This window comes from Astyanax mexicanus, chromosome 9, assembly GCF_023375975.1.
Source record: "Astyanax mexicanus isolate ESR-SI-001 chromosome 9, AstMex3_surface, whole genome shotgun sequence".
Lineage (NCBI taxonomy): Eukaryota > Metazoa > Chordata > Actinopteri > Characiformes > Acestrorhamphidae > Astyanax > Astyanax mexicanus.
The window spans coordinates 8,454,303-8,467,963 of NC_064416.1; the positions used below are offsets into that span (position 1 = coordinate 8,454,303).

General features: G+C 36.3%; 1 protein-coding gene across 4 annotated transcripts in view; it reads right to left on the bottom strand.

The window, feature by feature from the left end:
• Positions 1–241: 241 nt before the first annotated feature.
• Positions 242–13,661, bottom strand: part of si:ch211-220f16.2 (golgin subfamily B member 1) — a 66,353-nt gene continuing 52,933 nt past the window's right edge. For 3 of the 4 annotated variants that reach the window (XM_049483741.1, XM_049483742.1, XM_049483739.1), the window contains exons 23-29: positions 10,754–10,808; positions 9,373–9,519; positions 9,044–9,196; positions 7,651–7,751; positions 6,845–6,979; positions 5,821–5,935; positions 242–4,224 (exon numbers count right to left, since the gene is read on the bottom strand). In XM_049483741.1, the coding sequence (XP_049339698.1) occupies positions 4,066–4,224; positions 5,821–5,935; positions 6,845–6,979; positions 7,651–7,751; positions 9,044–9,196; positions 9,373–9,519; positions 10,754–10,808 (865 nt within the window). In that variant the 3' untranslated portion in view covers positions 242–4,065. The remainder of the gene's footprint in view (positions 4,225–5,820; positions 5,936–6,844; positions 6,980–7,650; positions 7,752–9,043; positions 9,197–9,372; positions 9,520–10,753; positions 10,809–13,661) is intronic. The other variant, XM_049483740.1, reaches the window with a different exon arrangement.

The window sequence follows — 13,661 nt, forward strand, 5'->3', positions numbered from 1 at the left end:
TTCTGAGATACTGATTTTTGGGTTTTCATCAACAATAAAATAAATAAATGCTTAAAATAGATCACTCTGTGTGTAATACATCTATATAAATATATGAGTTTCACATTTTTAACTGAATTACTGAAATTAAGTAACTTCTTAATGATACTCATTTTTTAAGACGCACTAGTATGTTATGTTATTAATATTCACACTAAGCTAACCTTTCTTACTTATAGAAAAACAGATGAAACAGCTTAAGTGTTTTCAAATAAGTTTATTAAAATCACTTCTTTTGACACATCCAGTCCAGAGAGGAAAAAACAAATAAACAAATAAAACAAAACCAAAACAAAAAAAAACAGAAAAACCAAAACAAACTCCCATTTATTGCACACGCGCTTCAGCCCAGCGAGCGATGGACTGAAACAGTTTCATCATCTGAGTCTAGAGATTCTGCTCAAAAATAGACCCTATGTAGAAAATAGACAATGTGAACGCACTCAGTAGTTCTTTTATCTCTCATTTACATCCAGATCAATCCTCCTCATTCCTTATATGTACAGATCAGTAACACAGAAGCCAGGGGGCGGGGCTACTGTGGGCAAACAGCATTTATACAGTAAATCAGCATTGTAAACAATCAGAGGATATTATAGTACTTTACAACAGCGGTGAAATCAATTAAATTACATATCTGCAGAGTATATACACACACACTTACACATACACACATACGCAGTAGCATAGCATCAACCAGTGTTTACCAATCATCCAATCGTGCCATTGTCCTAGGCTCCGCCCATAAATATGCTTGGTGCTTCTAAGCACTATATATATATATATATATATATATTTTAATGGGTTTTCTGGGGTTTCTTGGTTTACAATGAGAACATTTTGTTTAGTTAAGGTTTTTAGCTATTGAGTCATTTCGTTCAGGTTTATCCATGATGTGGTTGGTGCGGCGCAGTGGATAACACCACCGCTCGTTGCTTGTGAGCTGCTGCATCATGTGGGAAACTCTGGTTCAATTCCCGATCTAGTGAAGTGGTACCCAATATGGATACTGGAAAACACTGATGTTTAATGCATCTCGCTCCATGCATTCACCAGCCTTAGAGGAACAGCTCGAGCTAACATGCTAAAGCTAATAACGCTTGATATAAATAATTCACTGAAAGCTTAAAGATTTAACCATTTGCCATGATATTACAAGCTTAATGCAAATAGTTGGCTATTTAATTCACTTTTAATTCATTCTGTCTGTTAGAATCTTTTCACATTTATGACATTTATGACATTGTCATTTATGTCACTTGTTTTTACAAATTTCCACATAATTAGATGGTTAAGATGTGAACATTTAGTTATTTAGTGGATTTGGTGTTCTGTTAACACTCTGAATAATTCACAGTGGTGGTGAACAGAGGTTGAGGTTTCAGATTATTTGGGGTCTAAAACATGTTTTTAAAATAATTAAACTCCATTAAAATGATAAAGGGATACACATAAGGAGTTATATGGCAAAAAATACTCAAAAATAGTTGATTTTCACTTCTTTTTTTTTTTACCAATATCAACAATATATACACAAACCAATTAAGCATAACAATATGATTCTTTGTTTCTACAACCATTATCCTTTTGGTTTTTTAGAAAAAAAAATGCTTGATTGGCTAGGATGAATTGATCACCACTGTGAAGAAACCCAATTTCAACTGGTTCATCTCAAACACTGAATTATGCAGGAATTTTTAACTGGAACTCTTAATGCTAACCTGTCCTAAGACCCACATTGTTACACAGCACAACACACACTCCTTAAAAAAAGCAGCTTCCAGCAAAGCATGGCCCCCAGCATTTACAGCCCAGTCAATATCATAGGCAGGTATAAAGGGTAAGAAAGTGCTATGGACTACGCTGAGGCTGTACATTTCAGTGTATGCATGTAGATGAGTGATAAATACATGTATTTAAAGTATTTAAAGTATTTAAAGTAACGTACAATGGGAATGCACAGGTATCAGGCACAAAATGTATTTACGCATTCACATACATCACATAGTGCATTAAATATCACCTCCTCGTTATAATTATTATTATTATTATATATTACACACACTTCAGAATTACAGCATACAGCTCTCTCAACTCTCACAAAGATTCATCTGTTGTGAAATTGATTAACGTTCTCTGAGATTTTTTCTCTCTCATCATATCAACACACACAAACACACACACACACCCACATGAACACCCCCCCCCCCCCCCCCACACACACACACACAGTTCAGTGCATAGCCTCATCAGCAGCAAACATGAATAATGTGTGAGAGTTATACTAGTGGGTACACGTGTGTGTGTGTACAAGTGCGTTTATGGGTGTGTGTGTGTGTGGCTTCAAGTTATTTGGTGTACGCAGTTTGTGTGGGTCTAAGGGTATAAGCAGCACAGATGTAGACAGCATATGGAAATGTGTGCACAGCATGTGCTAATGATGTGTTTAGCCTGTTTAGCCTTTTCTAAATAACTAGCATAACTATTTTACTAGTATCACCAGTTTAACCAGTATCACCTGTTTTAAAAAACAGCTTAACATGCATTCATGCACTCTTCCAGCTCAGTTTAATGGCTTAAATTCACATCTATAGTGTTGGATTACGGAGAACTCCAGCGTTTAACTTAAATTAAAATACAATTAAATTTAAACTGTAGTTGCTCTATCTGTAATATATGATTTATGGTACTACCATGGTCAGAATGGCTATGTTCAGACTGCAAGCCTAAATCTGAATTTAGTATATCTGAATTGAATCAGGACATTAAAATATAATCAAACAAAATAATAGATTTATATATTTTTGATATATTGTCCCACCCCTAACACTAAACACTTTGATCGACAAATAATGACCTCAATGCAGATATGTTTGTGATGCACAGACATGCAAATCCCAACTGATCTCTCACAAAAATAAGAGAAAAAATAAAAATCTCAAAATAAAAATTTAACAGATCTAATTTAAGAAACAAATGTGATTTGCCTGCAGTCTGAACATATGTAAAAGCCTATTATATTAGAAAAGCCATTAAACTTGAAATAAACTAAATTAAACTCAATTAAACACAATTTAACTTAATTTATTGGGCACGTATTGGTTTTAATTTACGCTCTACAGTGAACCAAAGAGAGAGTCCAGCTTTATTCAGCTACTTACAACCTGTTGTCTCCTAATAATAATAGAAGCCGATGAACAGATGGGCACTGGGCTCTACCCAACTGGCAAGTGTCCAGCGACTTCTATTAAAAGTTCTGGTTCAAATGATTTTCAAATTCTATTTTTTCATATCTATCAATATCTCCAAATAGAATCTTTGACGTAAAAGGGAAAAAACTTTGAAGTGAATTTTGGAAAAAACACTGCCAGATTCATAGTATGTCAAATTATGTCAAAAAAGAGCAGAAACTGAGTTTTTTTGTATGCTGGCAACGATTAGCAGCAAATAAATTAGGATGAAAAACGCTGATTATTCCTTTATTATAAGGAATGTACCTCAAACTGAACCCAATGACTACATTCAAAGAGTTTTTGACTTTAGACCTCCAGTTCCATTAATCCTCAACATCTACTATACTACTATAGAGCTTTATTCACTACTTTAGATTTGCTATACAGTTAATTTTTTGAGATATGGATATTGAAAAAGGCCAAATATGCAACATGCTGGCCTCTGAACAGGTGACTGTGTGTGTGTGTGTGCGTTTGTGTTTGGAAGAATAAATGCTTAGATCCATTATATTGTATAGAAAACTGGCCATTTTCTTTAACCATGTCATATACTATATTCAGAATACACCAATGTATGACACTGGTTGGGTCATCTAACATTATGACATATATACACGACATTTCAGTCTTAATGTAAATGATGTTCTCAGCCCTATATGAATCCAGTTGCTGCTTCAGCACTGGAAAATACAAACCGTCCAACACTTTCTGAAGCAGGTGCAGGAGCTGGAGAGGTTAGGAAGCTTCTGCTGCAGGATGAAGCTCAAGCTGTGGTCCACGCGCATTAAATCCTCTACAGTGCACCAGCGACGCACATGAAGACCAGGATGTGGAGGGTGAGAAGATAAGCCATGAAGAAGTAGCGAGACTTGGCCCTGGACGTCAGCATTTTAGTGCAGTACAAACTGCGGCCTCTCAGCCAGCGTCTGCAGGAATGCACTCCGCTCTTCATCTGAAAGAAAAAGAAAGTAAATGGTAAACTGAAAAGATTGTGAAGAACAAAGCAATGTGTTTATAGTTTGAAATGGTAAATGTTTTTTTAATTGGACATAAATCTGATTTTTTTTGTATTGTTTGTTGTGGGATTCAATATTGTACGATGCCAGACAGGACCGTTTCAAGGCTTTTAGAGGGGCCCCAATCAAAATGTACAAAAGAATATGCTACTATTGTTAGAAAATGGCCATATACAGCTCTGGGGGAAAAATAAGTGACCACTTAAAACTGAAAAAATTTGTTTTTTTATTTTACCAAATTGAAAACCTCTGGAATATAATCAAGAGGAAGATGGATGGTCACAAGCCATCAAACCAAACTGAACTGCTTGTTTTTGCACCAGGAGTAAAGCAGCATAAAGTTATCCAAAAGCAGTGTGTAAGACTGGTGGAGGAGAACATGCCAAGATGTATTAGAACTGTGATTAAAAACCAGGATTATTCCACCAAATATTGGTTTCTGAACTCTTAAAATCTTATGAATATTGACGTGTTTTCTTTGCATTATTCTTTTTTGTTATATCACCCATTACTCATTTTCTGCCAACAAATGCTCTAAATGACAATATTTGTAATTGGAAGTTGGGAGAAATGTCTGTGGTTTATAGAATAAAACAACAATGTTCATTTTAATCAAGCATAAACCTATAAATAGCAAAAACAGAGAAACTGATTAAGAAACTGAAGTGGTCTCTTATTTTTTTTCCAGAGCTGTATAAGAAGAGGTTAATTTTTAAAGCTCTACCTTCATTATTGGGACATACAAGAGCTTGAGAAATTCATGCATAACCATAAAACAAGTTTCCATTTATAGAATAGTAGTGGAACAACTCTCTGAGGGGTCCATTAAAGGGAATTCCGATAACAGTGTCATTACTTTCCCTGCATTGATTATCACAGAATTTAAAATGTGCGCTCACATAATTTGTCATTGTGTTCAATTCATAACCAGTCATTGTCATTATATGTGGTCCTAAAACCAATAGAACTACCTATTCTAAACACGTTTTGGTGCCCTATTCTAACCATGGTCAGCTACATCACCAGATCTATCCCTGATAGAAAATGTGTGGGATGCTATTGGAAACACTTTTACCCTCCGCCTGAACTCCTACCAAACAATCTGCAGGAACTGTGTGAGAATACTAGAGCTGCATAGGATGGATTAATGCAGGACTCCATTAGGAACCTCTACATCTCTTTCACATCTACCTTTGAATGTGTAGCTCAATAATAAATAAAACCAAAAGCTTATCATATCATCTTTTACAGATGAGTGCATATTAAATATTGACATTTAAAAGATGTGATGCCCAAAGACTTTTTTTACAGCACGGGTTTAAAATGCTGTGTGTTTTGAGGGACACTATATATAGCTGCTGTAAATGAAAGCCCTCAGCTGTGAAAGCTCCCTCAGGATTCAGAATGTATGAGTGCTGGAGATTAGATCAGTTTGCAGGATGGAAGAGGGACGAGTCAGTGTGTGATTGTGATGATGATGATGATGATGATGATTAAGATGATTATGATGGTGCAGGTGCGTGTAGATGTACCTTGCGCATGAGCAGGTGTTGGTTAGGATCTAAAATCAAAGCCTCCCACTCCTCGTCCGTCTCCAGCTGGATACTGAAGTCTCTCTGGGATGATCTGGACGGGCTGGGTTCCATACTAAAACACACAAGCACCCATTTAATTCTTAAACATTATCGAACTAGAGAATTAAACTGGGTGCATAACTCAGTGCATACATATTTGTATAATGATCAGTAAAAATATTTTCAGGATACATTATACCACAGTTAGTTCCAACCATGCAATGTGATTGGCTGAGAGGAGTTTTATGAGTGACATTATCAGACGGTAATGCACTGTAACAGAAGCTCTCCATGTATTACTCCGCCACATACAGTTAACCTAGCAACGATGCAGCGCTTACAAACCAAATACAAACCAATTGCAATGTCATTATACACCACTGGGAGTCACTGGGCCCCATAGAGGCACAGAGAAGAAACGCCATGTCTCCAATAGGCGGCACAGACAAAGACACGATCACACAAATAAATAAATAAGCCCAGTGAATCAAAAATACACATTATTACACACATTATCAGCCACCAATATCAGGTTAGAAGCTGTTATTAATAAAATAAAAAACGCTTAAGTGTATATATTTTCCAGTTAATATAGTATTCTAAGCTGAATGTACAATAGGGGACTTATTAAATACTAAAAACACTTATTAAATACTACAGATATTTTAATAGTGATAATTATACAAAATCTCCTGGACTTAAACAAGACTTATCAAAACCTCTAAAGAAATGTGCAGTCCATATTATACTCATAGATTTCTATTATTGATCACAATAATAAATGTATCACAATACAATAAACAACCGTCATATTGCTCAGCTGTAGTTTCTTAACCAAGTCTAAAAGCTCATTAATACTCACAATTAAGTACAGTTAAAGATTACCGCTTTAAAATAGGTAGTGTAATCTCACTTAGGAGATGGGAATTGTGCAATGTAACAACTATTGCTTTAAGGCACAATAATTAACTGAAAACTGTACCTCTTTACTCTGTGCTCAGCCAATCCCAGAGCCTCCTCAGCCGCCTCCCGTCTGGCCCTCTCCTCCTTCAGCCTATCACTGAGCTGAGACACATTCTGCTGGGCGGAGTCAAGCTGGAGCTCTGCTTCAGTCAGCCTTAATACAATAATAAAAAAATAACAATAATGAGAAGAAATGAGATTTGACTTTTTTTTTTTTTATATTCATACAGACCTTCCCTGATTTTTTTTTCATCAATTGGAACAAAACCTTGTATCTCCTACCATTAAAGCCCTACCATTTAGTCTTTTTAGGCTGGAGGAGTTGAGTGAAGTGTCAAATTAATATTTTCCTTTTTAAAAATTATGATAACTATATAACCATAGTTTAATGTGTAGTTTCAATGTTTTATGGACATTTCCTTAAAAGCTTAAAAAAATAAAACGCTAGTAGTTTGTCTCAGTAGCTAGCAAGCTGACTGTCTTTCATGTTCCACCTTAAATACTGCAACAGAGAGCTGAGGCTGCAGCTCTTTAAGGTGGAACGGAACAATAAAATTAAATTAAATTAAATTAAAGCCAATAAAAGCTCATTTCAGCTTTCTATCACCTGCCCCCATTCTGAGGGCATACAATAAAGCCTAATGTTAACTAGTTAATGAACTTTTGCTCTCCACTGTTATAGCTTTATCTGTATCGGGTTCTTGAAGGGTTGTAACTCTTGTAACTCTGTTCTATGGGGAGGTATTACACTCTAAAACAAGGGGTTACCATACAAAAGAGAAATGGGATTGAACCTTAATGTCTCTGTCTGTAAGTGACGCTCACCTTCCCCTGAGTTCTCGGATGTCCAGTCCGTCCAGATCAGCCACAGAATTGCTTCTTTCCTGAGGAGCTCCTGGAGCTACTTCCACATGAACTGAGCCCTGCTGAAAAAAAGAATAATCGTGAAGCTATAAATTCTTTACATTGGATTATAATTTCATGAGAAATGGACCAATATAATTTTTTCAAATTACTTTTTATTAAAAAAAAAAAATGACTAATGAAAGGTCAAAAAGTTTATTTCTTTTCCCATATAGTTGTGGGTTTGGAGAGTTTATTAGACAGGAGATTAATTTTATGTGGACACATGTGGACATGACTTTATCTGGTGTAGACACGTCTGTTTTTGGGCTATAAAACAAAATTAAGAACCTTTTAATTGTCCCAAAAATCATCAATCATACATAATCATAATCTGGTGTGCCTTTTACCAGTCAGGTATTAAGGAGCAGTAAAGCGTTATACAGGATTATACAGAAGTGCAGCATTATACAGGAGTTTCAGTTCAGTTTCAAGTTTCTCCAGCACAGAGACTAAAGCAGTATTAGCATTAGCATTAACCTAGCTTAGCGCTAGCTCTTTCGTCAAGGATATCGGACTGTAACTTTTTTCTAACCCCGACTAGCATTGCTGGAGCAGCATTAGCATTGCCTGCTAACTACGCTAAGTACAAGTTAGCTTTTTCGCAGTTCAGAGGCGAATATATCGGACTGTAGCTTGCTGCTAACCCGGCTAGCACTGCTGGAGCAGCATTAGCTTTCCTCACTAATCACAGTTAGCACTAGATATCTCTTTCGTCATTCAGAGTAGAGTACTTCGGAGTGTAGACTGCTGCTAACCCCAACTAGCACTGCAGGAGCAGCATTAGCATTACACACTATAGCGCTAGTTAGCTCTTTCGTCGTTTAGATGTGAGTATATTGGACTGTAGTGTGTGTGTTTACCGTGTTAAAACAAGCTACATGGTATGAATTGCTAGCAGATATTGCCCTGGCTCACCGGAACACTCTTTCTCAGTGTAGAGCTGTCTGGCTAGCCTTGAAATCATGAAAATCTAAGCTTACTCACCCAAATTAACAGTTTTCAGGAGATAAATCTGTGTAGTTTAACATCCAGTGCTCGTTCGATTTTAAAAATAATGCACCTTATAAACTGGTGTGCCTTATGTATGAAAACAGACGTTTATTGATAATGCGCCTTATAATTGGCACGCCTTATAGTGCAAAAAATATTGCACTGGTGAAATGCTGAAATGTTCACTTACTGTAAAAACAGCAGATGGGTTACAAAGTTTTGATCTGTATATACAGTCTTTTTAAAAAAGTAATTTAATAAAACATTAAAGAGACAGTTAAAACACACTGTGTCGGAGCACAGATGCGTGTTAGTGATTTACCTGTGACTGTGGGAGCTGTGCATGGTGTTGGTTCTCGAGCCAGTAGCAGCGGTTCTGCAGCTCACTGAGGCTCAGCTGTGTGTCTCTGAGAGTCTGAGATACGGCTCTGAACTGAGCCGACACTGCAGCTTTCTCCTCTACAGCCTGCTGAAGCTACAACACACACACACACACACACAAAAAATACAACATTAAGACTGGGTGGCTTAATGAGCCAGAAACCATGATAATAATAATAATTAAAAAAAAACTTGATCATTGCGTGTGTATGCGGGGTGTGTGTGTGTGTGTGTGTGTGTGTGTGTGTGTGTGTGCGTGCATGTGTGTACCTTAACGTTGAGCTGCTGAAAGCCCAGGTCCCTCTGCTGGATCTCCACTAGGCAGCGCTGCAGGTGAGCCTGAAGCTGAATTCTCTCCGTCTGCAGCTGAATCAACTGCTCTGAAGAAACCTCTTTACCTGCAAGAGCTGCTGACAACTACACACAAACATAGAACTTCAATTTAACTCAAATATTAATAAAATACTATACACTAATTATGGGAGCTATAACAGAATCTAACTCAGAAAATAATCTGCTATATTGTATAAATATGGGTACTCTTACTATCTAACTCAATTAAAAGAGCAGAAAACTGTCATATAATGAATGTATGGGTACTGCATATATTGCTTTACAATATAACTCAATTATCTGCCTCAATTAAGATGTGAATAAAATGAGCAAAATGTTTACTACAGTGAAAGTATTAGAGATTATTTCCAATCTAACTCCAAGTTTGCAGATAAACTGTACTATAGTGAAAGTATGGGTACTGCTTATACAGTATTGTGTCACAATCTAACTCAATTAAGTTAGCAGATACACTGTACTAAACTGAAAGTAGGAGTACTTTATTTCAAGCTAACTCAATTAAATTAAAATATAAATTGAACTATAGTGAAAGTATGAGTGCTGTATTTTTAATCTAACTCAATAAAATGTACTACAGTGAAATTATGAGTGATTTAATTCAATCTTTATTGATTAAGTTAACAGGTAAACTGTACTAGGAAAAGAATGAGCGCTATATTTTATTCTAATTCAATTAAGTTAGCAAATAAACTTTACTATAGTGAAAGCATGAGTGCTTTATTTAAATTTATCTTAAATAAGTTAGCAGATAGAATTTGCCCTCAGGGATCAATAAAGCATCCATCCATCCATCCATCCATCCAGATAAAAGGAAAGTGAAAGTATTTGCACTATTTTAATCTAACTCAATAAAATATACTATAGTGAAAGTATGAGTCTTTTATTTCAAGCTAACTCAATTTAGTTAACACAAACTATATTATAGTGAAAGTATAAGTGCTTTATTTCAATCTACCTCAATAATATATACTATAATGTAAGAATGAGTGATCTATTTCAATCAATATTGATTAAGTTAGCAGATAAACTGTACTATAGTGAAAGCATGAGCGCTATATTGTATTGTAACTCAATTAAGTTAGCAGATAAACTGCACTATAGTGAAAGTATGGATACTGCACCACAATCTTCCATAATAAACAGAGCATTTGTAGTAAAATGAGAGCATGGTTAGTGAATGTAGTTTTCCCCCCCTGGGTAAATGTTCTATTACCTATTAGCTACACTAACTTTGTAGCTTCAGTGTAAAAAAAAACAAAAAAAAACTCAAAACCTTCAAACACTGTACTCCTCCTACCTTGTTGGCCTCTCTGAGGGCTTGACATTCATACAGCAGTTTGCTCCTCTCAGACCTGGGGGAAATCAGAGATTGATCATGACACCTGACACACACTTCCATGAAAATGTTTGACATACATTTTCCTGGTGCTCGCAAGTCCTGCCAGCCCTGCCAGGCTTTGCCAGCGCACAATGCCATGCGCACTGCTGATCATTTCCTCTACGAGTAAAGCCCTCCCTAATACCTGCTGCTGTCTGTGCAGTCCAGATATTTTACCTAAACATGGACTGAACACTGACCGGCCCAGAACATCACTCTGCTGGGGGATATACGGGTAATAGAACAAAGCTTACGGATTAAAGGTTAATGCCAGTATGCTATACATTCAATTTACATTACATAATGTTTTAAACATAAGTTCACAATAATGTAGATGGTTATAGCCTTAAAAAATAATATAAATCTATTTTAACAGGTACCATTTTTTACACGGACATGCCATAATCATGTTTTTAGCAGCACGTAAACCGATTCTTAAGTGTGACCTAATGAGACAGGCTTGGTACCGCCCACAGTGGTAAGGTATTGTTTGTGACTAAAGTTAAATACTGACCAGCATATGTTTTAGGAGTTATTGACAGAAGAAGGTAAATGTCACAGAAGGCATTACTACCCACAGTTGACAGTGCAGTGGATGGTCACAATCATGACAGGCAGTTTCTTGCTAGAATTGTCCTTAGAGCTTAAATCAGGCCCAAAACAATCCAGCCCAACCCTAGCTAAACCTGTGCACATTCTGTCTGAACCCGATTTAATGATTCAAAAAAGATTTTTTAGTAAGTAGACCATTAACTAGCTAAAACTGACCTTTTTAACTACAATTCTGAGCTGTTTGAATGAGTGAAATCTGTTCAGAATAAAGTTAATGAACAGTGAGGCACAGAAGAAGCAAAGGCCTATTATTTAAGAAAACTTGAAGGTCATGTGTAAAAGGGTATGTGTGTAATTATACTGTGGTCATCACGCCAAACAAAACTAACAATAAAAAACACAGGCCTACGTCACAGACCATTTTCTTGAGCCCAACCCAAAAGGAACTGAGGAAAGTGGTGGAAAATCTTGACCCGACCAGAGTTTGGGTTGGGGATCAGGTCAGGTTTGGTCAGAGAAGTCTAATTTTCCTGACAATTCTAAAATTTAACAAATTAAGTCTGGCAGAAATCACACGCACATTCAATGCAGGACGGGAAAACACACACACACACACACCCTACAGATCAGTGCAGCGTTCTATAGCTTTTGTGGGAAGTTGCATTTTCTTAATTACAACTTACACAATCAGCATAATTTGTTACTTTAAACTAAAGCAGAATGTTTTCAATATTTAAAAAAAATATCTGAATTTTAGTATTTGCTGACGAGATCATAAACTGCATAGGCCTTAGATGAGCAGAACAGACCCACCAAGAGCCACAAATTTAGTTTGATATTTGAGTATTTGCTCACAAAAAAGCAGAATTTATAATATTTTGTCTTCATTTTATTGAATAAATAAATCTGTCTTAATTTGTTTAAAAACCTAAAAAATATATATGTTAAGTGTTTATTGCAAGGTTTAAATAAAAACAAAAAAAGACAATTTTTAATATGGATTCTAATACTTTAGGTAATTATGTAAACTGATAAATACTTAAAAAAATATCAATTACAGTAAATGAAGGTTTGAAGTATCAAAAAATTTAAATGACTAAAGAGGCAGATAATAGTTGGTATTAAAACAGTATAAAGCCAATAGGCAGAAGGTCGAGCAGAACAGCCTGGAGATAATTTAGTCTGAAGGGTCAGAGCGGGCATATCCTCCATGCCACATCTGTCACCAGCACTGACAGATTTACTTAGCTATTCAAGAGGAGCACCATCAGCCCGGAAACACTACACCCAAACAGCATTTACTGCATAACACAGGAACGGTTCATCTACGGCAACTCCACACATGCACTTCACCTTCACATCTTGTGCTGACATGAGTTACAACAGTTTCTATTGACTATTGACTCTGTTAAGAGACGTCGACAAAAAATTTAACATATTCTGTCGTATCTGGCAAAATGCCCAGTTTACCGTTAATACTGGCAACTGATAGTAAATCTACAGTACCAGTTAAAAATTGTACATTATCCCCATTTCACCTTGATCTTCAAATATTTAGGACTACTAAAGAGCAGATTAGCACGGACTAGCATGGTGGTGGTGTATGAGGTGTTAGTGTGTGTAATGCTGGTACAGTGTAGCGCTTATAATGGGTCCAAAAAAATCCAGCCCGACACAGCCCGAGCCCGTGCACCCGACCCAACCCATAAACTGTTTTTGTGAGCCTGAGCCAGATAAAAAAAATTAAAAAAAACACGACATTTTCAGTAGGTTAAATTTTTTTGGGGGGGATATGAAATCTGTTCAGAATGATTAACACTGAAACACTAAAGAAGCATAGACCTATTATTTAAGAAAAATAAGAATCTCCCCATCTAATATAGTTATATTACTTATGCTTTCCGACAAACACTTTTTTAAAAACATATAGCCTACTGCAAAACACATAAAACAACAATAAGGCTATGTGCGGACAAAAAGAAAAGCTAAGGTGTGTGCAGTGATAACATTCTTACTTACAACTTTATTTAAAACACAGTTTGATTTGTTACTTTGCTATATTGTGATTATCACGCCATAGCTTTATATAAAATAAAAATAGCATTAAAAACAGAGCCCGACCCGACCCAACCCGATTCAAGGAAATTGGTAGGAAATCTTGGCCCAACCCAGCCCGGGTTCAGGCAGAGAATCTAAGCTCTACTGAGGTGTTCTGACTCACTCATACGGGCACAACACTATGGAGTCAAAAAAGGGTCATAAAGATTTTGAGTTT